Source organism: Malus domestica, chromosome 17 (genome assembly GCF_042453785.1).
Source record: "Malus domestica chromosome 17, GDT2T_hap1".
In the NCBI taxonomy this organism is placed as follows: Eukaryota; Viridiplantae; Streptophyta; class Magnoliopsida; order Rosales; family Rosaceae; genus Malus; species Malus domestica.
Window position 1 is genome coordinate 7,659,344 of NC_091677.1, and position 21,016 is coordinate 7,680,359.

Here is a 21,016-nt window from a genome sequence, read left to right on the forward strand (position 1 = left end):
ATTGAACTTAGACCATGGGATCTCCAATCAACTAAGTTAGGTTTCCGCTCGGCTGATTCATTAGTTATGTTGGCTTTAGCCTCATTCCCCTCGATGATCAACTTACTCTCTAGTCTAACCTTTAATAATTGGATCCACTATTAGGTTGACTATTTTTAATGGAATGCACAATTCATCTTATGAAATTATATTTCATACGAGAGTAGTTGTTTGACATTGTCAAGTCCTCAAAATTATATTAGGACTTCATTAAGTAATTTGCTAACACTAAGCACTTGGGTAAACTCCCCCACATTTAAGGTATTTGTAAGAAGATCTCTAACCTTGCCATACCTTAAACAATTACTCATTACAAGAGATGACATCTTAAATGTCGTTCAATTAGCAAATTACTTTTAACCAACCCCTACAATTCTTTCATAATTGTAGTTTCTTTTAATGCTATCATTAAATCAAAACTAGGGTAGGTTCAAGTCCAAAAGACACCTCTCCCGATGCATCTCTTGTCCGCCTGTACTGTCAAATTCTTCCTAATTTTTCATTCATGTGGGGGATTGTTAGAAATTATATATTATAATATTTCATATTATAATATATAATTTCTAACACATATATCTCACAAATAAAACCTTCCTACCATAGGCACGACCATACATGGAACTTGCACAAATTCATCTTCTTCTTCTTTATTCATGGACCACACTCACTATAAATGATAATAATAATAAAATTATTCAAGACCTTGACCAAGGAAAAAAAAAACGTAAGAAGATAGAGATTTATTTTTAATTTCAGAAGTTGTTGATCATAGGTAGGATGGTGGCTGTGATTCTGGAATATAATAACGAGTATCTTCAACAAAATCATCAAGCTGATCGAGGCTGGGCGCTAGATGATCGGAGTTATCCATGTGTGCCGGAGCATCGGAGTTATAATCCCTTCCTCCCCGCCTCCCCCATTGCTTTCTGTTGCATGGAGAGTCTCTGTCGATGACACAAGGCCCGTAGTGAGCCTCCTCAGCACGAGCTGCTACAGCAGCCAGAAAAACCACAACCAAAATTGTCAACAACTTCCACATTTTTGCTTGCTTCTTGGAGTAGTGGTGGGTCTTGGGGACATGTGGAGTCAACTTATATATACGTACCACTGAAATTCGACTAGTAATCACTTTTCCTAAAAGTAATTAATTTGAATAATTAAATTCTATCTCACGTTATGAAAGTTAAACGGATGTAGGTTACTAGTTTGTTTATTATTCAATATGTAGCTATTGCTTTGCAATTTACACTAACTAATTCAGTAACGCTTAGTACATATAATGCATGCCGGTTTTGGGTTGCTTCAGCTTGCAGTTGTAGTAAGCTGTGCTAGGGTTTACATTTGTTTTTTTGTCAATGTGCTAGGGTTTACATAAATTGAATAGATTATCAACTTTGTATATATTCTAATTAAGAATACAACAACATGCTTCATTATATTCATGAAGAAACATAATGAAAAATTAAATTAAAAAAATAATACCAAGGTTGAAGAGTTAAAAAGAAGAAAAAGAGTATTTTGTGATCGTGGAGATTGGCACTAGCTTCAGAATTTATAGGCTCGTTTGGATGTACTTTTAAAATGACTGAAAGCGCTTTTAGAGAAAATATTTTTGGATTCCAAAAGCACATTAAGTGTTTTCTTCAAGAAGCACCAATTATGTGCTTTTTCTAGGAAGCACTTTAAGTGCTTTTCTAGGATTTACTTGCATTTTTACTAAATATTGGTTCTAAAAACATTTTCACCATAATCGCTTTCAGCAATTTTAAAAGCACATACAAACGAGTTCTACATTGTTGGGATGGGTTGGATGAGAATAAAACATTTTTCATTAAAACCCCATTAGACTAAATGCGAATTTTGGACCTTAAGGGGCAGTATGATTTTCTCCCCTTAAATCTTATCCCTTCCTCTCTCACTTTTCTCTTTATCTTTTTATCTTTATAAAGAAGTCAACACAAAAAAAAATAAAGTGATAACACTTCTAATTAAATCGAGATTTGGCCACTTAGTACTACAGTGTAGTTGTATTTTTCTTAATTTGTAAATGAGAGGCGTTAGGTTGGATTCTTGCCAAGACGAATTTGAAACACATTATTATGACTTGTCTATTGTAAGGCTTAGCCCACTTCCTTACTTTTTTAGTGTAAATAATATCGTTTGCTTAAAAAAAAAAAGTCAACACAAAATATTGATGTAACTTAACCGTGACCCTTCAAGGAGAGAACCGGAGGGAAGAGAAATTTGGAAGGAAAAAAATCCTATTCCTTAAAAAAGTATAAAATCCTATTCCTTAAAAAGCTATCTGTCTTTTTTTTTTTTCCTTAAAATTTGAAGCCGTCATGCAAGAGTTCAACTTATTTCGATCACTGTAATAAAAAGCCACTTGCAAACCTATGTTGTTGATTACATTTGTTGTATTCACTTCGTTACTTGGGATTTTATGCCGTAAAAGACGACGACGTTCCTCGTTTTAAAATTTCTCCTGTTTTTTTAGAAAAGGATTTTTCTATTTAATTTCCTTTTCTGTTACAAGTCATAGTGTGAAAGGAAGGGGAATTGAGGGGAGCCCAAAAAAATAGGTTAGTAGTAGTAATTGATATCGAAATCTTATACTTAGAAAGAAAATAATATAACACTACATGATGACTGTAGTGTTCGATAAATGGAATCTCGTACTTACAATTGCAACATCATACATTGTTATGTGAAACTTAAAAACGACATAAATCATTTTTAGATAAAATGACAAGTGCTTTTAAACGACATAAACTGTTTTTAGATAAAATATTTTTGGAAACAAACGTTAGTAAAAATACAAGTTAACTCTGAAAAAGCACTTGAAGTGCTTTCAGCAAGAAACCCATAACAGATGCTTTTAGTATGAAGCATTTCAAGTACTTTTAGAATTCAAAAACATTTTATCTGAAAACGCTTTTAGTCATTTGAAAACACTGGGTAAACGAGCTCTTAGTTTTTTTAGTAATAATTTAGGGCATTCAACAGTATATAAGATGCTAATAAAACCTGGTAAATGCATGTTTATAAGAAGGAGACGAGGAAGAGCATCTCTTTCCAATTTTGATGCTTCTCATTTTCATCGTCACAAATAAAATGGACCAATAAACACGTTTTTGAAGGCGAAACCAAACAAGCCTTAAACTAGTTTCCAAAAAACAAAAGGCCTTAAACTGCAATTTAAATCCCTAAAACTGCCCCTTCAGTTATTGAAAATTTCAAATTAGGTCCTTTTATAATTTGTAATTGTCATTTTACGTCTTCCCTCTCCTGCTTAGTCCTTACTCAAACCCCATTAACGTTTTGCACAAGATCAGGTTGGAGATCCAGCGAACCCGTTAAAGGTTCGCATTGCAAGGTAACGTTTATTTAATCAAACCATTATTTTTTTCTTCTTTCTCTCTAAACTCCTTTTGGATCTGATCCCTGTTCAACTCTTCCAATTCCACATTGGTTCATTTGGGTTTTTTGAATTTTTAGTGAGAATTTCGATTTGGGTTGTGAGAAGCTGTGTCCATTAAGTGATTCGGTGAATTTGCAGGCGTTTTTTTTTATAAGGTGGTTTGCGTATTTATGATTGTTTAAATGTTTGATGAAATGGGATTGGTCTAATTTTTTTTATGCATCTAACTAAATGGTGGATTTGGTGCTTGTTATTCATAAGGATGGGATTTTTAATTACCCATCAATGCTGGTTGTTGAAACTTGAAAGTCCACATTTTTATTTTTCTGTTAAGATCTTAATGTTGTTGTTCGGATGCTCTGTATCACATCAGAGCTGTGCAGTTTAGACGGCTTCGGGGATCTTAGAATATTTAGCCCCATTTGTGTTTTTCTTTTAATAGCTCACAGAATGAAGTTATTACATCCATGAATCCGTGGTTTGAAAGCTTGTCCACTGGATATCCCACCTTCCCAAACTTTAAGGCAATGGTTCCAAATTGTTTTGATCACTTTATAACGATATTTTACATCCCCCTGTGATTTCATTTGCTGCAGTTTCTTGGCTGGCAAAGTGGAGGAAAAATTCCTAATTGCTAGTCTTATCTATGTTTGGAGGTGTTGCGACAGTGCCTTCCAATAGTCCTCACTTAAGAAAGTCGGGTAGCAGACCTGTTGTCTCTGATCTGGGTACATTTAAGTGTTTGAGTTATGACTTATCAGTTCTGATTGATACTGTGTAGATATATCTACCATGGGGGGCTTTTTTTCTCTTGTCACAGTTTTATAGTTATAGAAAAAATCTTTCAGGTACAAGTGAGCTCGAAAATGATGCACAGGAGGGCTTCTTGCGTCTGATAGAGGGAAACGATAGGAAGGGAGGAAACATGCCAAGCATACCAATGAGTACTGCTGCAATAATGCCATCTCCAGCTATGTTATGGAGATTTAAGGTTTCGTTACTATAATATTCTTTGTCTTCCTAATTTACTTTTCCAGTTATTTTCTGCTTAGTTTTGCTTAATAATTGTGAAATTCTCAACTTGGTAGAAGAAGGGAGTTTCAATTTCTTTTTCATTATTTATTGTATTGGAGAATTCTGAAATAGATGGCATGGCTCACCAAAGTTGGATACAAGTATATCATTTCATCTCTGCTTTATAATTGTGTTGGGTTTCAGTTCAATAGCATGCGACATATATCTTCGCATCTTCTATGTCTTGGCTTTAGTTTTGTGGCTTCCTAAGTTGGTTTTATGTACAGGTCCTACTGTTCTGTGTATGGGGTTTCATTTGTTGCAAGGTCAGTTCTTCACAATTCTATTTTTACTGCTGGTGATAGGGTTCTGATTTTATTACCAAAAAAATTGACAAGAACCACAAAATATGTTAGTTTTGTGCTGCATGGATGTTGTTACCAAGCTACCTGCAAATTTACAGGTTGGATGGGATTCTGTGATGAGGATGAGTGTGGATCTGCGAGATTTATTTCTATACGAGGCATTTTTGTATTATAATCCTCTACTTCTTGTGGTTAGTTTCTTATCAGAATTGAATATCCTATCATACTTCTGCATTCTTTATCCTTCTATTGAAACCTATTCGTCTGTTTTTGACATGTGCAGACTATGATGGTTTGGTTTTGGGGAGTCAATCTATGGGTTTTTGCTCAGGGCAATGTAAACTATGCCAAAATTTTTGATCTTGATCAAAATCATTTGACCCACAGAGAAATATGGAAGGTACCAGTGCAACAACTCAGTCATCTTGAACTATTTGCCTACTTGTTATGAGTTTTTCTCTGTTGCTGTTGTCATCTGGAACTTTAAAAGGTTATGCTACACAAACATAAGCCTTGCAAATTGCAATGTATATTTTTTTCTCATGGAAACAATAAATGGAATTATATTTTTCATCTGCTTTGACTTTTGCTGAATAATTGTGAAATTCTATAGTGACTGGTAGCTTTCAGTAAGTATGTTTTTTTTTCTTATTAATATATTTGTATTAGTATATGGAGAAAACTAATGGTGTGAGGAGCATATTGCATCTTAGCTGTTCCTCTTAACAGGAGATTGCATGTTTTCTTTGTGGAATGCCGTTGGTTAACTACTTTTGACATATCTGACATTCAAACTTTTTTTCTTCTTCTCTTTATTTCCTCTTTCATTGATTCACTCTTACGATTCAGTATGCTATCTGCAGTGTGCGACCTGGATGACAATTGTTGTGCCGACAAGCTTGACAGCATATCTTTATCTCTATTCGCATGGAGAAGTGTCGCTTGCTGCATCACAACCAGTGTAATAGATGCATCCATATTGATTTTGTACATTTAAAATAGCATTTATCTGTGATAAAAAACCACAGTTCAGTTGTTTTAATGACCAAAGCTTCCAAGCCTAAGTGAAATATTCCATTGTATAGAAATAAACAGTGCAGTCACATATTTACCATTGTTCAGATTATGATCTACATACTATTATTTATCATACTGACAGTGGTATTGTCCATTATTTCTCTTCCATGTAGTAGTATAGTGTAATTGTGCTAAGTTTTAATTGCATTCTTCTGCAGGTACTATTGTATGCTGCTGTTGCAATGCTTTTGATATTCCCTTTTGACATTTTCTATTTGTCATCTCGCTTTTACTTGTTAAGGACTCTATGGCGTATAGTTCTCCCACTACAGGCAAGTTTGTTTTTCTTTCAAAACCTAACTTTGGACCTTCTCCCGCCTGTTTGATTTTGTTTTCTACTTACTCAAAAGTATTGGGAGAACTATAACACTAGAAAGTATAGTTCTCCCATTTACTTATTGCTCAGCTTCCTTGAAGTGATATATATTCTTGTCTCATTTAATGCTTTGATTTTTGTTGTTTGTCTGTAGTATGTTTAATTACAGTTACGTTACTTATTTGGTGAAAACAGGCAATATCATTTTCTGACTTTTTCCTGGCTGATATTTTGACCTCCATGTCTAAGGTATGCATCCTGATGTTTACTTTTACCATTATCCAAGTGATTTCGCATTACTAGAGTGCAATTTTTGTGATAAAAAAGGATATTGAACTTGTTGATTGTTTTGTAGTGTGTGTGCAAGTTTACCATGGTTAACCTAATCAGAGTGTAGAAACAAGAAATAGTTTGCCAGCTATGATAAGATATCTGCTTGTCACCATGCCTTTTGATTCTGATTGTGTTTGTCATTTCTATGCAGGTGCTTTCAGATTTGGAGCGATCAGTATGTCGAATGGTCCATCGACAGGTTAGGGTTTCACCTTTTAATTGTGATTCTGCTTCCATGCCTTTTTCTCTTTTTGCTAATCACCGCAAATTGATTCTTATTCTTTTAAAAAAGTGATGAGGAGATTTATGTTCTAATACACATAATTTGTTATGTCTTTTAATCCTTTTTTTTCTTTTTTTCTTTTTTCGGATGATTATATATATATATATATATATTCTTTTAAAATTGTTGTGTTGTATTGTTCAAGAGATATTGTGGCAGTCACTCTGCTATGATCCCTTCGGTTCATGTTTCACTTTTGTTTGTTAAAGAAATACCACTTCGCTTATATTTTATTAAGAGGTTTTATTTGAAAGCAGGTTGCCACTATTGCATGGTTTGAAGCTGACTCAGTTTGTGGAAGTCATTCTGTTGCAATCCCTGTAGTTCTTGTTTTGCCTTACCTTTTTCGTTTGTTCCAATGTCTTCGACAATATAAGGATACTGGGGAGAAAACAACCCTTCTAAATGGTATGCTCCACTTGGCTGTTTTTCTTAAATGTTTCTTTTCCAATAATTCTCTTTGTCTCAGATTTTTTTTTTCATTTTGTTTGGCCATATTTCTTTTTTTTCAGAGCCTTATTGACACTCATGGATATTTTTTAGACACATTGAATTTTATTTATTTATTGCATGGCTATGTATAAAATTTTAAAATCTAACCATCAAATAATGTAAAAACATCTCATTCTCTAGACTGTTTGTGGTGCATGTGAATTTTAGTTTGTGATCTTGCAGTTCTTATTCCGTTCCGGTTCTCTAAAGTGTTGTTAACCTGGCAATTATCTTTAATGGCCTCTGTAATTTCTGAGTTGTTTCTCTTTATAACCTCTATTAGTATTACCATGTTACTGACTAGCTGCAGGTTTGTTCTGAAGTATTGATGGATTTGTTGCTTCATTACACTACTAATTTTATCTGCGTCTGGTTTCAGCTTTGAAGTATTCTACCGCGGTACCTGTGATTTTTCTTTCAGCCCTCAAATATCATGTCTTCCCTGAAAAGTGGACGACCTTTTATCGGCCCCTCTGGCTTCTCTCAGGTGTTTTGAACTCCCTGTACTCGTTCTACTGGGATGTGACTAGAGATTGGGACTTAAGGTATGTGAAATGTTTTTATTTCATACAATTACCACATAATCACTTCTTCATGCAACCAGATTTAGAAAGAACTCGTGATAGTACGATGTGGAACTTAATTTTCCATGCTGTGTGACAATTGGTTGCTTCTTTGTAAATCAGTGAAAAGGTGTTCCAGGACATATTTGAACACGGGTTATTCATGCTTAGAACTTGTTGCATCCTGAATATTATTTTGTCATGCCCTCTAAATATCTTATTCCCTTTTCTCAGTGGTTTCACTCGGATTTTCAAGTTTAGCAAACAACATTTCTTGTCAAACGTCATACATGGACGGAAATGGGTAAGTATACACCATTTTTTCTTCTGTAGTTTGTATACGAACTATTTATTTGACTTCAACTGGCTTTGACTCTCCAATGCCAACCAAATTACTTCACTTGTCCTCAGAAATAATGTCTGTAGAGTAGTCGTCATTCGTTGAATTTGCTTTGAAATTATTCTATGTGAATTGGGTTGCAGGTTTACTTCTGGGTGATATTTAGCAACCTGATTCTGCGTTGTACCTGGACATACAAGCTCTCTTCCCATCTTCGCCACAATTACCTTACCGTGTTTGCAATCACTGCCCTGGAGATTTTCCGCCGCTTCCAATGGGTTTTCTTCCGTGTAGAAAACGAGGTGAACAAGATGAGTTCGAAGTCAAACATTCAGCTTTCCATGATAGACAACCCAAATGAGGAAGACAGATTACTCGTCTCTAATGGCCACAGCGTGTAGACCGCTAAGCAAATATCGCCTTCCTCGAATCATCACCGTTCCTATTTTTGTACAATATTTTTCCCACTAGATTCTTCAATTGCAATTCACTTGAACAAATGAAAAATGTTTCTTGTTTAGAAATTGAATAGGCTGTTCAACATTGCTACATTAAGGAGAGAATATATACGGCACCTCATTTCGCGAAACGAAGTTCGAATAATGGTTCATCTTCGAATTTAAGCGATATTCTACATTTAACCAACTATAATTTAAGCGTAGAAGGCATGCATTTTTGTTCTAACCAATATGGTTATGCTCACGTCTCTTCGTTCCTCTTAGATATTAGAACATCTGAATTTCGAGCCAAACAACAAAAATGATGCCGTCGAAGAATTTCCACCACATATTTCATCCATTTGGTGCTGGCCAATCAAAATTCATATTCAAATAAATCCCCAACCCAGATAATATGCACACATGCAAGGCCGACCCTCTTCAAGTCTTAACCGCCCATACACACTTCCCACCTGAGACCACCAACCATCATGACTAGATGTCCAAATGTTAGCGGCCGGCGAGTTCACCGACCGCCATAGCCGGCTGGAGCCGTGCATCCCCAGAGTGTTAACCATACTCTCTTTCGTACTAGAGAAATTGGTGGCTCGAAATAACACGCTTGTAGATGACCTGAACCATCAGCTTAGTGGGATAAGTTGTGGCTCGGCAGTGATTGGAAAGAGCTTGGATGCGTTTCACGGAGTGAGGCCACCGAGGATAAGCATACGGAAGTACTTGGAGAGGCTGTACAAGTACACAGACTGCAGCCCGTCATGCTTTGTTGTTGGATAAGTGTATATAGATAGGTTGCTCCATAAGCACCCCGACTCTCTTGTGTTGTCCTTGAATGTTCATAGGTTGCTGGCCACAAGAGTTATGGTTGCTTCTAAGATGCTAGATGATGTGTAAGTATCTGTATCTATCTCTCCTTTTCTTTTCATTGAATTGACGTAGTAGAATATTTTTCCTAAAATACCAAGACAAAAGATGTGCGAGCGAGAGGCTTGTAGCTCAATTGTTTATGAGCAAATTATGTTCGATTCTCTCCTCTCCAATGTCAGTTCACCAATACACGTCGGAGGTCGTACGTTTATCATAATTCTGGTGTGGAGGATGTGCCTGAAATATCAGAAAACACAGAGTAGTTCCTTACCACCTCAGATATCGGAAGTTACACAGAGCTCCTCACTTCCTCAAGTTGTGGACCGACCCTGATGGTTTCTTTTTGTTTTCCATAGCTCACGGTTAACCTTTTTAATTTTTTTACCATTTTTCTGGTATAATTACTCGTCATTCATGTAAAGGAGGAAGCTTCAGCTCAGCTTTGCGACTGCCTTTTTCCAAAGTTGAGTACTATACAGAAGGAATTAACTTTTGGCTGAGGGACAGGTTGGAAAGTTTGGACTAAGAGGAGCTTTCAAGCAACGTAGATGTCGCTGTGATAATATCCAAAACTAATGAGAAATTTTGTGAGTTGGAAATAAGCATGCTCGAATTGCTGACATCTGTTACAAGGTTATATACCGCCTTTCAGCCCTCCAACTGATTCTATCATAGAGGCCAACGAGCAACGATAGACAATAACTCCTTCCGAATTACAATACGTGATTGACTTGGAATGCTACTAGTTGTATTTTCGAGCTGTAAAGTAATATTTTACATGAATGGATTAGAAATGAAATCAAAAGTTATGCTCGATTGTGATGATCCTATTGCTTTTGAAATTTTTCTAGCTAGCCTTTGAGGCTCATATATTTGCAAATTTGAGGTCCAAGGATTTTTACATCCATTGATGGATTTATGATCAACGATCAAACTTCCAAATTTGGAAAATGCAGCTAAATCTATGAAGCTCTAAATTCAGTTCTCTTTTAGTACAAGGCAACACTTATTCGTTGTGTGGCCAATGTCTTGGAAGAATCATTTTTTTATGGTTGTTGTGACATTAATTTTGAATGATGAACAACTTACACGATATTGGTACACCATCACGTGACGTTTTGTGTCATTCATTGGTACAGAATGCTACTGTAAAGGTAAACCTCCATTGTTGTCCATGTATATTTTATAAACCATATATATGTGATTGTTAATAATTAAAATTATCGATTTTTTTTTATTTTATTTTATTTTTATATCGGTGACACATAGTTTACAGATAAAATAATCTGCAGTTTCGCATCAATGCCTCTTTTTCTCTCATTCGTCGTTGACAAAAAGGCACAAGCTTTCGCTCTCTGGAAATTCAAGAGATTTACAAGCGATGATGGGAAGGACGAGGACCTGAGGTTTTCAAGCTGATTCTTTACCATTACTTGCTTCTCAAAACGACGCCCTAAGCTTCTCAAAACGACGATTTCTCGTTGGTTAAAGCCATGGCCGAGTCTTCGAAGGACGAGCTGCTTCAGCTCATCAAGCGCTTCGGGGCTTATCTCACTGTCAAGATGTCCAGTCTCTTCCCGATCTCCCTCCACAATATGGTTCGTACCTCAATTTTGTGCTTGTTTTCGTTATCTTTTCGAATTTTCTCACGGATCTGACCCGCCAAAGATTGTTTATTTCTGCCAATTATCTTCAATTGCTTCATGGGTTTTGCAATTTAGTTTTCAATTTAGTTTTTTTTTTATTTGATTCGTGTCAAATTCAGTACTTGTTTCGATGTGAATTGATTTGGGATGTAGGTTTTCTTGAGAAAATTTGATGTGTAATTGTTCCATAACTGGAAATTAGAGGAATTTGAGGATGACCATTTTGATATTTTGTAGCATAGGAAACAAGACATGTACTTGCAAAGATATTAATGTTGTTGAGAGTTGGGCCATTCGACTTTTCAGCTCAATCTTCAATGTGGCTTAATGAAGCTTAATTTCCATTAAATTGTCTGCAATTCGTGAATTCTGATGCATCCGGCCGCATCTGGGCCATGGCTTGTTAGATAGTTCTCAAGAACCCTGTAGTTCCGGTATTAGTGTACTTTTTGAACAATCACCGGCCCTGAACTCATAGACAATGCTATGAATAGAATTGACTAAGGTGAAGAGATAGATACTCATGAGATTAGTATCAGCACATCACTTTTGGGATTATCCCAGTCTGTTGCTTCATCTTTGGCATTTAAGTATCAAAGTTGTGTTCGAATGGAGATGGTAAAGTTGAGTTCTCTCAAGAAATTTTAAATGGTGTCAGAATTCGCGTTCTATTGGGGCCATCGCGGGATTTGCTGTTGCAATAGTTTTCACATGGAGGCTGCTTAGATCACCCAGTGGACCACAAAGAAGGCAACCAAAGCGGCAGGCCCCTGCATCGAGTAGTTCTGGCATCAGTTCAAATTCGAATGCAACATTGACAACTACGGGAGTTTCACCTTCGCAGGACTCAAGAGCCCAAAACGTTGTTGATGAATTTTTTCAGCCCGTAAAGGTAACTGTCAAGTTCTGAGTCTTCCATATGGGTTTGATACCACTTTGTATTAAAATGTTTTATGCTGAAGTCTTTTCTTTTATGTCCAGCCTACTTTGGGGCAAATAGTCCGGCAGAAACTGAGTGAAGGAAGAAAGGTAAGTGTAGTCGAGAACTTGTTTCTTCATCTCAGTATAGTGTTTTTCAGCTTCTAACTGCATGTTGTGAAAATTTCATGGTGAAGTTACGGAACCTCTGGGTTTTACTTTTAGATGTTTCTGTACTTCACGATTAAAACTGATAAGCTTCAAATGTTCAATAATGGCTAATAATTGGTATATGATACCTTGTGAAATAATTTATGGGAACTTTAACGAAAAGCTCCTGGTACTGTACATTTTAATGAAAAACCACATTTTTACGCTAAAAAGTCAATCCTTGTACTATTCACTTTACCCTTTATTTTGTCCTTATTGTTAAAACTCAAAGTTTTCAAGCCCTTTTCATTAGTTTTCCTATAATTGGTAATGTCCCGAGAATTTGTTTGATTTTTATAGGGGTGACAATTTGAATCAACAAATTCACCCTTTTAAGCTTATCTGTAGGTAACTTGTCGTTTACTCGGAGTAGTCCTTGAGGAAAGTACCCCAGAGGAACTTCAGGTGGTCTACTTTTCTTTCCAGCAACATCTTTCCGTAAATTTGGTGATAGAAATTGTAACTGAAAAAGGATTAACATTGCCTTTTAACGTTGTTCCTGGCAGAAACAAGTGACTGTGAGGTACTCAGTGCTGGAAGTACTCTTGGAGATCACAAAATTTTGTGATTTGTATCTCATGGAAAGAGTTCTCGATGATGAAAGTGAAGTGCGTGCAAGCCCCAGTCTCAATCATTTTACTTGTTCTCTGTAATTTTGTATGAGATTAATAGGTTTCCTTGCATGTTGTTTTACTGAATTTCTTTGCTCATGGTATTTAACTTCTGTAGTCTATCCTTGCCTATTGCTTTATACTCATTTTTATTGCCATTTATGAGACAATATTGCCTATTGCTTTCAGAAAAAGGTTCTACTGGCTTTGGAAGATGCTGGGATTTTTACATCCGGAGGTTTGGTCAAAGACAAGGTAGGTATATGGGTTGATAGCATTATTAGTTAACTTTTAAGAATCCCACCTATTGTTTTGGTATTTCACTATTTCTACTTGCTTCTTGTTGATTTATGTGCATGCAGTTGTTTTTGGCTTTCTTGTCACTTTCTTCTTTCTAATGTCAACCATGAACAAAGAAATAGAGCCTGCGGTATAAAACCTGATCTTGGAATCTCACGAGTAGTTGTATTTTTAGATATCAATAATTCCCTGTGGGTCGAAAGAGGTTAAGAGTAATAACGTACAGAGATTGTGGTTTGGAGAAGATTAGGGGTGAAGCCCGGAAGGAAGGCCCAATAGTTGCTCTAACGTGCAAATTCTGACATCATATTTCAATTATCTTGCATTACACATAATTCTTGTGATTTGATTGCAGGTTCTCTTCTGTAGCACAGAGAATGGACGAACATCTTTTGTTCGGCAATTGGAACCAGATTGGCATATCGACACAAATCCTGACATCATATTTCAATTATCTGTAAATTCTCATTACTTAACTTGTTTTTCTTTTCTACACAACACTCATCAATATCATTCCCTATGTTCTTATGTATACACTCATTTCCATCGCTGTCATCTGAATTATTCATTTATTTATTGGTTACAGAGGTTCATCAAGTATCAGCTTCACATCTCTCCTACCAGAACAGAACGACCTGCTTCTAATGTGTTCAACGCCCCATCCTTGGAACAGTTCTTTGGATGTGTTTGACGCTTCGACAACGAAAGATACAAATACAATCGTTAGGTTTCTATTAGGGTTTTATTTTCCCCACATTTGGGTTTTGTGTCGATCGTACTTTAAAGTTCCGGCTCCAGCTTATTAATGCTAAATGTTCGTCTTCACCTCGGTGTATTTTTTGTGTTCCGTCGTTGGTACTCGCTAGTCAGATAATAGACTTGCTCTGTATCTCATTGTGTGAAATCTGTGTAATAGATTGGATTAAATCCAAACTCCAACTTGAAATTTTCATGAAATGGTGAATGCTAATGTTTGTAATTTACTATCCGATCGTCTCCTACAAAACCCTTTGATTGCATCAACAACGAGCTTTGAATCGCCTTCCAAACAAAATTTCTTGAATCCTCCTCCACATGATATTTTTTATTCAAATCACCTTTGTTTGATCCTGTTCGTTTTGTTTTTTCGTTTTGGTTTATTCAATTCGATGAACAGAAATAAAGATAGATGTGAGAATATACTAAAAAGTTATTAAAAATGACAACCTTAAACATGTGATGAATTTTGCTTACATAATTTGGTTTGGCTCCATTGAGAAGACCAAATTTAGAAGACAAAATTGGGTTTCAACTTTTGTTTTTGGTCAATAAAAATTGGGTTACTTACAAAATCAAAGCCACTTAATACCACGAACTTATGTAAGTGAGAGGTTTAAGGTTTAATTCTCACCAAAAGCGCGTATGAACCACATTATTTTTAGTTTATGGTGAGGCTTAGCCTACCCTCTTTGTAGATAATATCGTTTTTTTTCAAAAAAAAGAAAAGAACTTACAACTCCACTCTGACGCTTTGGCCGCCATTAGCAGTCAGAAACCCGAGTGCTTCTAGTTTCTACTGTGAATCTTCTGTTGAAGCTGCATTTAGGATGCAGATGAGAGAGTTGGCATCCACGGTACTACTTTCTCCACTCGATAGGTTGTTTTAGAATCATGCTTACTATTTCTGACAGTATAAATTTGAACTCTTCGACTCTTCCCAGTATTCTCCCTTGATATCTATGGCCATATAATTGGCATGTTTGAGTTGAATAATCTCTAAGTCACACTTCGCCACAGATTTCTCTCCTTTTCTTTGTCATCTGTTGAATATGTAAACCGTGCGTGCATCCAAAATGGTGCCGGCAATGGTGGTTGAAGCAATTCACGCTCTTTGTCAAATTGCTCATATAATTTGCTTGAGTCCTCAGGCTCTTACTGTCAATTCACTTTGTTTTCAGTGATCTGGTTGTAGCATCTCCAGTGGAAGATTATATTTTGTACATTGATGATCTTCCAAGTCATGAAAAGGTTGAAGTCATATTTTTCAGCTAACATATTCCGAAAGTTGAATGCTCTGATGCCGTTCCCTCCTATTCATGACAGAAAGAAGCTGAGGATATTACACGACCATTTTTCGATGCTCTTGGTGATGACTATTCAGTTTGTTGCCAAGGTATGATGCTCTTTTGCAGTTTCTTCACCATTATACGTTGAATGTTCGCCAATTTACTTTGTGTTAGTCTTTCAATCTGTTCTTTTGTACTTTATTCTTCTTGGTGCTGGACTACCTCAATGCTTGTTTCTAATGAAACAGAAAACTCTTTGTAAGAAATGATTCACATTACTTGAATAATTACATCAGTACAAGAGAGTATATATAGCTAGAGACCTGATGCATTAATGCCCTTAATGCCCTTAGCTCCTACAACTATTACACAATAACCACAACTAAAGTTTTACAATTTTAGCTAACTAACAGCTTGCTTATCTATTTCAGTATCTGCTTTAATAAACCCCCTCAAGCTGAGCTTGGGATCAACCAGTGAACCAAGTGGAAGCTTGGATTTGAGATAACTGAACCGGCTTTTGGACGAAGACTTGGTATGAATGTCAGCCAATTGATCTTGACTACAGACAAACTGAACTGTGAGGAGCTTAGCCCAGACTAATTCACGAATGTAGTGATAGTCGATTTCAATATGTTTTGTTCTGGCATGAAACACTAGATTAAAAGCTAGGGAGATTGCAGAAATATTGTCACACCACAGATTGGGAACTTGTGAAAGAGAGAAGTCAAGATCACGGAAAATTTTACAGATCCATGTAATTTCTGCAGCAGTGTGGGCGAGAGACCGGTATTCAGCTTCAGTAGATGAGCGTGCAACAATAGATTGTTTCTTTGCACTCCAACTAATAAGATTGGAACCCCAAAAGACACAATAACCACTGGTGGAACGTCGATCAAATGGACATCCTGCCCAGTCTGCATCTGAGAAAGCAGTAAGATTGAGAGAACCCTCTTTGAACCAAAGTCCTTCAGATATAGTGCCTTTGAGATAACGAAGAACTCGTTTTGCAGCTTGCAAGTGTTGTTCTCGAGGAGCATACATGAACTGGCAGATTTGATTTACTGCAAATGAGAGGTCAGGACGGGTCCAGGTTAAGTATTGCAGACCACCAACAATAGATCTGTAATCAGTAGGACTGGAAAGAAGAGGGCCCGTGTGATCAAGTTTTGTGGAACCAAGAGGAGTACTGCAAGGTTTAGGACCATCCATATTAGTTGTTCTCAAAAGATCCAGTATATATTTGGTTTGGTGAAGAAAGAGACCTTCAGCAGACCAATGAACTTCTAATCCCAGAAAATAGTGCAATGGACTGAGATCTTTAACGGGGAAAATAGTACTGAGCTTTTGAATGAACTGATTACACCTAGAGGAACTAGGGCCAGTTACTAAGATGTCATCGACATAAACAAGAACAATGACTGGAGATGGACCTTTAAGAACAAATAATGAAGCATCGGAAGAGGATTGCACAAATCCAAATTGAATGAGAGCTTGAAAAAGTTTGTCAAACCAAGCTCGGGGTGCCTGTTTGAGGCCATACAGAGATTTGCGCAATTGACAGACACGGTGAGGCTTGCTGGGATCAATGAAGCCAGGAGGTTGCTGCATGTAGACAGATTCCTTTAAATCCCCATGAAAAAAAGCATTACTGATGTCTAATTGGTTCAAAAACCAATTAAATTGTACTGCAAGTGATAGAAGGACTCGAATGGTGACTGGTTTAGCCACGGGACTAAATGTCTCTTGAAAATCAATGCCTTCCTGTTGGTGAAACCCCTTAGCAACCAAGCGTGCTTTAAATCTTTAAACAATACCATCAGACTTCTTCTTAACTCTAAAAACCCACTTGCAACCGACAACATTTTGAGTAGGAGAGGGAGGTACTAAGATCCAAGTTCCTGTAGATTGCAAGACATTAAATTCATCTTGCATAGCAGATCGCCAATGAACATGTTTAGATGCTTGTAGATATGTAGTGGGAACAACATCAATATCTAATGGAAGGGGATGCTTGGTAGCTGCATAAACTTTAGGCTTATAGATGCCAGCTTTGGAATGAGTCACCATGGGATGAATGTAATTGGGAGGTGCTTGAGAGGATGAAAGACTTGAAGATGCAGGATTCGATGCTGCTCCAGTAAGATCAGAAGAATCATGATTGAGTGATGTGCCAATGATGGTTCCTGAAGATGGAAAGTCTGAGGAGATTCTCGAAAGTGGAACAGAGAAATGTAAATCCATAGAAGGTGAATTAGAGTCTTGGACTGCAACAGCTGGTTGAGAGATAGTATGAAATGGATATGTAGTTTCATCAAACTGCACATGTCGAGAGATGTATACGCACCCAGTTTGAGGTTCAAGACACCTGTAGCCTTTGTGTTGTAAACTATACCCTAAAAAAATACAACTTTTGCTTTTAGGATCCAACTTGGAAGTAACATAAGGCTTAAGCCATGGGAAACAACGGCAGCCAAATACCTTCAATATGGAGTAATCAGGGGGCTTGTGAAATAGTAGTTCCCAAGGAGATTGAGATAGTCCAGATAGTGGCAACCTATTGATAAGATACACAGCTGTGGAGAATGCCTCCACCCAATAGAGATGAGGTACATTAGATGCAACAAGTAAAGTGCAAGCAGTCTCCACAATGTGACATGCCTCGACCCTGATATTCCCCGAATACCAGGATAGACACGTGCTGGCCGACACCCGAGGGTGACAAAAGCCATTAATTGATACAAAAGCTAAGAATAAGAAATAAATAAGAGTTAATAATTTTAGGAACGTGTTCAGAACATACAACTAAACCTAATCACTAAAAAAAATTGAGATAAAATTGAATGAATAAAGAAGTGGGTCCTACATCGAGAGGATCCGAAGATGCTGTTGCGGAAGTGTCTTCACGTCGGGATTAGGTGCCTTGATTCTAAGTCCTGAATGGGGGCGCAAAACAAAGGTGAGTGGACCAAGTTTATATATACAATAATAATAAAACAGTTATCAAGATACTAACCCCCAAAGTTTATATAAATGAAAACTACTAGCATAATAAGTGATGGATTTAATAAAAATCCTAGCATGCCAAAAATATCTCAAAAGCCATAACGCGGAAAACATCATATAAATCATCGCATAAAACATCTCGTAAATCGTCTCGTAAACGCGGTGTGCTGCTAGTAAGATCACTGAATAAATATAACTCCCGGCCCAATGCCCGCACCTCAGTCTCTGTGCCCGTAGCCAGAGATAACTCCCTCCCGGCCCAATGCCTGTCTCCGTGTCCCTCAGCCTTTCGCTAGGGATTATTTCTCCCGGCCTACATGCCAACACCAGATCCTCGCCCCAGGCGGCATAGTGTCTACTAGGTACGCACAAATATTTACGCCTCTCATAAATACCACTTCATAGCATAGGTTACCGATTATCGTCTACGCTATAAAGAGGGTTCAAAATCATGTTCTAGCATCCTATCATCATCAATCAGATAGTCTACCAGTTCATGGTTTTTATAGAAAATACGATATATTAAAATATAGCTCAATATAGGCCAACAATTAATTCCTCACCAAAAACACGAGACGATAATCAATTTATTAAATCATCAGGCTTCACATAAATCAAATAATAAATCCGTAGGCATGCTAATCATTTATGCAATTAAATTATCAAATCATGTAATTTTAGAAGGGGTCCACTCACAGTACTTAATTGCCAAAAGCTGCGCCACTAGCGAAGACGGAAACGTCACAATAATTGCCCCTAAGCACATAAAGAGTCCAATAAATAAAACTATATAATAGCAATTGAATTTGGGAAAATGGACATTGGAAACGGATTCAGAACGTCGAATTACCCTAAGAAGGGTCCCGGACGAAAACCCGAAAAGTCAACCCTAAAGTCAACGTTGACCGGGGGTCAACGGTCAAACTAGGTCAAACGGGTTTTAGGCTTGAAATCCGAATTAGGGTTCAGGTTAAATAGAATTAGGATATATTGGGTTTTGGGTTTTAATGGGATTTTAGGAACCTAAGGTTTTGGGTTAAAATGGTTTTAGGGTGAGAAAAATGGGGTTTGGGGCTTTAGCCCAAACACACACACACACATGCACAAGGGTCACAAAGGCCCTAAGGCCTCACTAAAAAAAAATAGGGCTTTAAGCCCTTTTTAAATGAAACCGGCCCAAGGCCTTTCTTTTGGGGTTTAAAAAAAACAAATAACAAAAAAGAAAAACCAAATGGGCTGGGGTACTGGGTTAGGACAACACGGGCCTAAGGCCCGAGGGAGAGGGAAATGGGAAAGGCCGGATGGCCTGGTGCCGAGGAAGAAGGCCGGAAATTCGGCCGGAAAACCACCTAACTTTAAACGGCTATAACTTTGTCACTACTCAACAAAATCAAGCGAGACAAAAACGAAAGTTGTATCCCTTGAAGAGACGAAGAAAATGGTACCTCACACGACGTCTAAATCGCCGTGGTTTGGCCGGAAAATGCCTCGAAAGCCGTCGGACTCGCCGGAAACTGGGTAAGATTCAAATGAGTATAACTTCTTCAATATTCAACGAAATTGAGTGAAACAAAAAGGAAAGTTGTAGTACTCAAGGAGACGAAGAAATTGATACCTTACACGCCGGCCAACTCGCCGTGGTTTGGCCGGAAATGGCCTCGAAAGGGACGGTGCTCGCCGGAGCTTACTCCGTGCTGTCGAACTCGCAGGGCAGGGTACGGGGTTCGTTGCGAGCCTCTCTTCGATGGTGACTCGGTCCTAGTGAGTCCAGGGGAAGAGAGAGAGATGCGAGAGGTTGAGGGAGAGAGAGACGGGAGAGCTGAGAAGGAGAGAGCTAAGGGAGAGTTACGGGAGAGAGAGACAAAGAAGAAGGAAGAGAGAGATGGGAGGCTGGGGACAGAAATCAGGGGGTGGGTCCCCTTGGCTCACCATTTAAGACCAAAAACAAATTTTAAAAGGAAGATAAATTCCCAAACTTGATGAAAATACAAAAATACCATTTATGTACAGTAAATCTCGGGACGGGTTGTTACACAATGTGTCGATGCTTCCTTTCTGCATAACCATTCTGTTCAGGGGTATGGGGACAACTTAATTGGTGTACAGTACCATGAAAACGAAAAAATGACTGAAAAAAGAGTACTAGTAAATTCACCCCCTGAATCGGAGCGTACAATTTTGATTTTATTGCCAAGTAAGGTCTCTACATACTACTTGAATACAACAAAAGTAGAATAGGCATCAGATTTGGCCTTTAAAGGAAACAGCCAACTATAGCGACTATAGTCATCAACTAACAACATGTAGTACTTAAAACCACTAGGTGAAAGAACAGATGTAGGACCCCAAAGATCACAGTGAAGCAGTTGAAGACTGTGACTTGTAGTAGAACTTGCAGAGCCAAATGGAAGTTTATGGTTTTTAGCAAGAGCGCAATCTGAATAGAAGAAATCAACAGTGGTCTTGCCTTGTACAGCAAGATTATTCCTGGATAAAACCTTTCGAAACAGTGAAGAAGATGGATGACCCAATCTGCGATGCCAAATCTTCACAGGAGCTTTCACACTAATGAAAGCTGATGGTGATGGAATGACAATGTTATTGAAACCGTGCAAGGGATAAAACCCATCTTTAACTCGGCCTCGCAAAAGTGTCTTCCCCGAAGCACGATCCTTTACAGTAGATCCATCAGGGTCAAAAGTTATAGAACAATCA

General features: G+C 37.5%; 2 protein-coding genes and 1 long non-coding RNA gene across 8 annotated transcripts; 2 read left to right on the plus strand and 1 right to left on the minus strand.

Moving 5' to 3' along the window:
- Positions 1–3,116: 3,116 nt before the first annotated feature.
- On the plus strand, positions 3,117–8,832 carry LOC103425936 (uncharacterized). 5 transcript variants are annotated; one of them, XM_008364030.4, is made up of 14 exons: positions 3,117–3,415; positions 4,057–4,188; positions 4,309–4,451; positions 4,762–4,800; positions 4,938–5,030; positions 5,123–5,239; positions 5,703–5,798; positions 6,075–6,188; positions 6,428–6,481; positions 6,717–6,764; positions 7,106–7,256; positions 7,720–7,885; positions 8,138–8,207; positions 8,387–8,832. In XM_008364030.4, the coding sequence occupies exons 2-14, from the start codon at positions 4,107–4,109 to the stop codon at positions 8,642–8,644; spliced, it is 1,431 nt and encodes a 476-aa protein (XP_008362252.1). In that variant the 5' UTR covers positions 3,117–3,415; positions 4,057–4,106; the 3' UTR covers positions 8,645–8,832. The 5 variants fall into 5 exon arrangements, with proteins under 5 accessions (XP_008362252.1, XP_008362254.1, XP_008362255.1 ...); XM_008364032.4 differs by having other exon boundaries at positions 4,057–4,161; XM_008364031.4 differs by lacking the exon at positions 3,117–3,415 and adding an exon at positions 3,425–3,615.
- Positions 8,833–9,277: 445 nt separating this feature from the next.
- Positions 9,278–14,236, plus strand: LOC103404794 (peroxisome biogenesis protein 22-like). The gene is made up of 8 exons (XM_008343754.4): positions 9,278–11,163; positions 11,870–12,103; positions 12,193–12,240; positions 12,688–12,744; positions 12,846–12,947; positions 13,140–13,205; positions 13,606–13,707; positions 13,837–14,236. Exons 1-8 carry the CDS (start codon positions 11,059–11,061, stop codon positions 13,939–13,941), a joined length of 819 nt encoding a protein of 272 aa, XP_008341976.3. The 5' UTR covers positions 9,278–11,058; the 3' UTR covers positions 13,942–14,236.
- Positions 14,237–17,946: 3,710 nt separating this feature from the next.
- Positions 17,947–20,126, minus strand: LOC139193909 (uncharacterized). 2 transcript variants are annotated; one of them, XR_011578449.1, is made up of 5 exons: positions 19,917–20,126; positions 19,747–19,815; positions 18,998–19,057; positions 18,162–18,231; positions 17,947–18,042 (listed from the first exon to the last, which is right to left on the minus strand). It is a non-coding gene; the product is annotated as an uncharacterized lncRNA (long non-coding RNA). The 2 variants fall into 2 exon arrangements; XR_011578448.1 differs by lacking the exon at positions 17,947–18,042 and having other exon boundaries at positions 18,044–18,231.
- Positions 20,127–21,016: the final 890 nt, after the last annotated feature.

What these genes read in the sequence shown, in the direction of transcription:
- LOC103425936 (XM_008364030.4), top strand. Translation starts at nt 4,107, where the DNA reads ATGTTTGGAGGTGTTGCGACAGTGCCTTCCAATAGTCCTCACTTAAGA. An exon ending in CGCTTGCTGCATCACAACCA is followed by an intron (nt 5,799 to 6,074) that starts GTGTAATAGATG and finishes ATTCTTCTGCAG; the next exon opens with GTACTATTGTATGCTGCTGT. An exon ending in GAAAACAACCCTTCTAAATG is followed by an intron (nt 7,257 to 7,719) that starts GTATGCTCCACT and finishes GTCTGGTTTCAG; the next exon opens with CTTTGAAGTATTCTACCGCG.
- LOC103404794 (XM_008343754.4), top strand. Translation starts at nt 11,059, where the DNA reads ATGGCCGAGTCTTCGAAGGACGAGCTGCTTCAGCTCATCAAGCGCTTC. An exon ending in AATTTTTTCAGCCCGTAAAG is followed by an intron (nt 12,104 to 12,192) that starts GTAACTGTCAAG and finishes TTTTATGTCCAG; the next exon opens with CCTACTTTGGGGCAAATAGT. An exon ending in TTCTCGATGATGAAAGTGAA is followed by an intron (nt 12,948 to 13,139) that starts GTGCGTGCAAGC and finishes TATTGCTTTCAG; the next exon opens with AAAAAGGTTCTACTGGCTTT.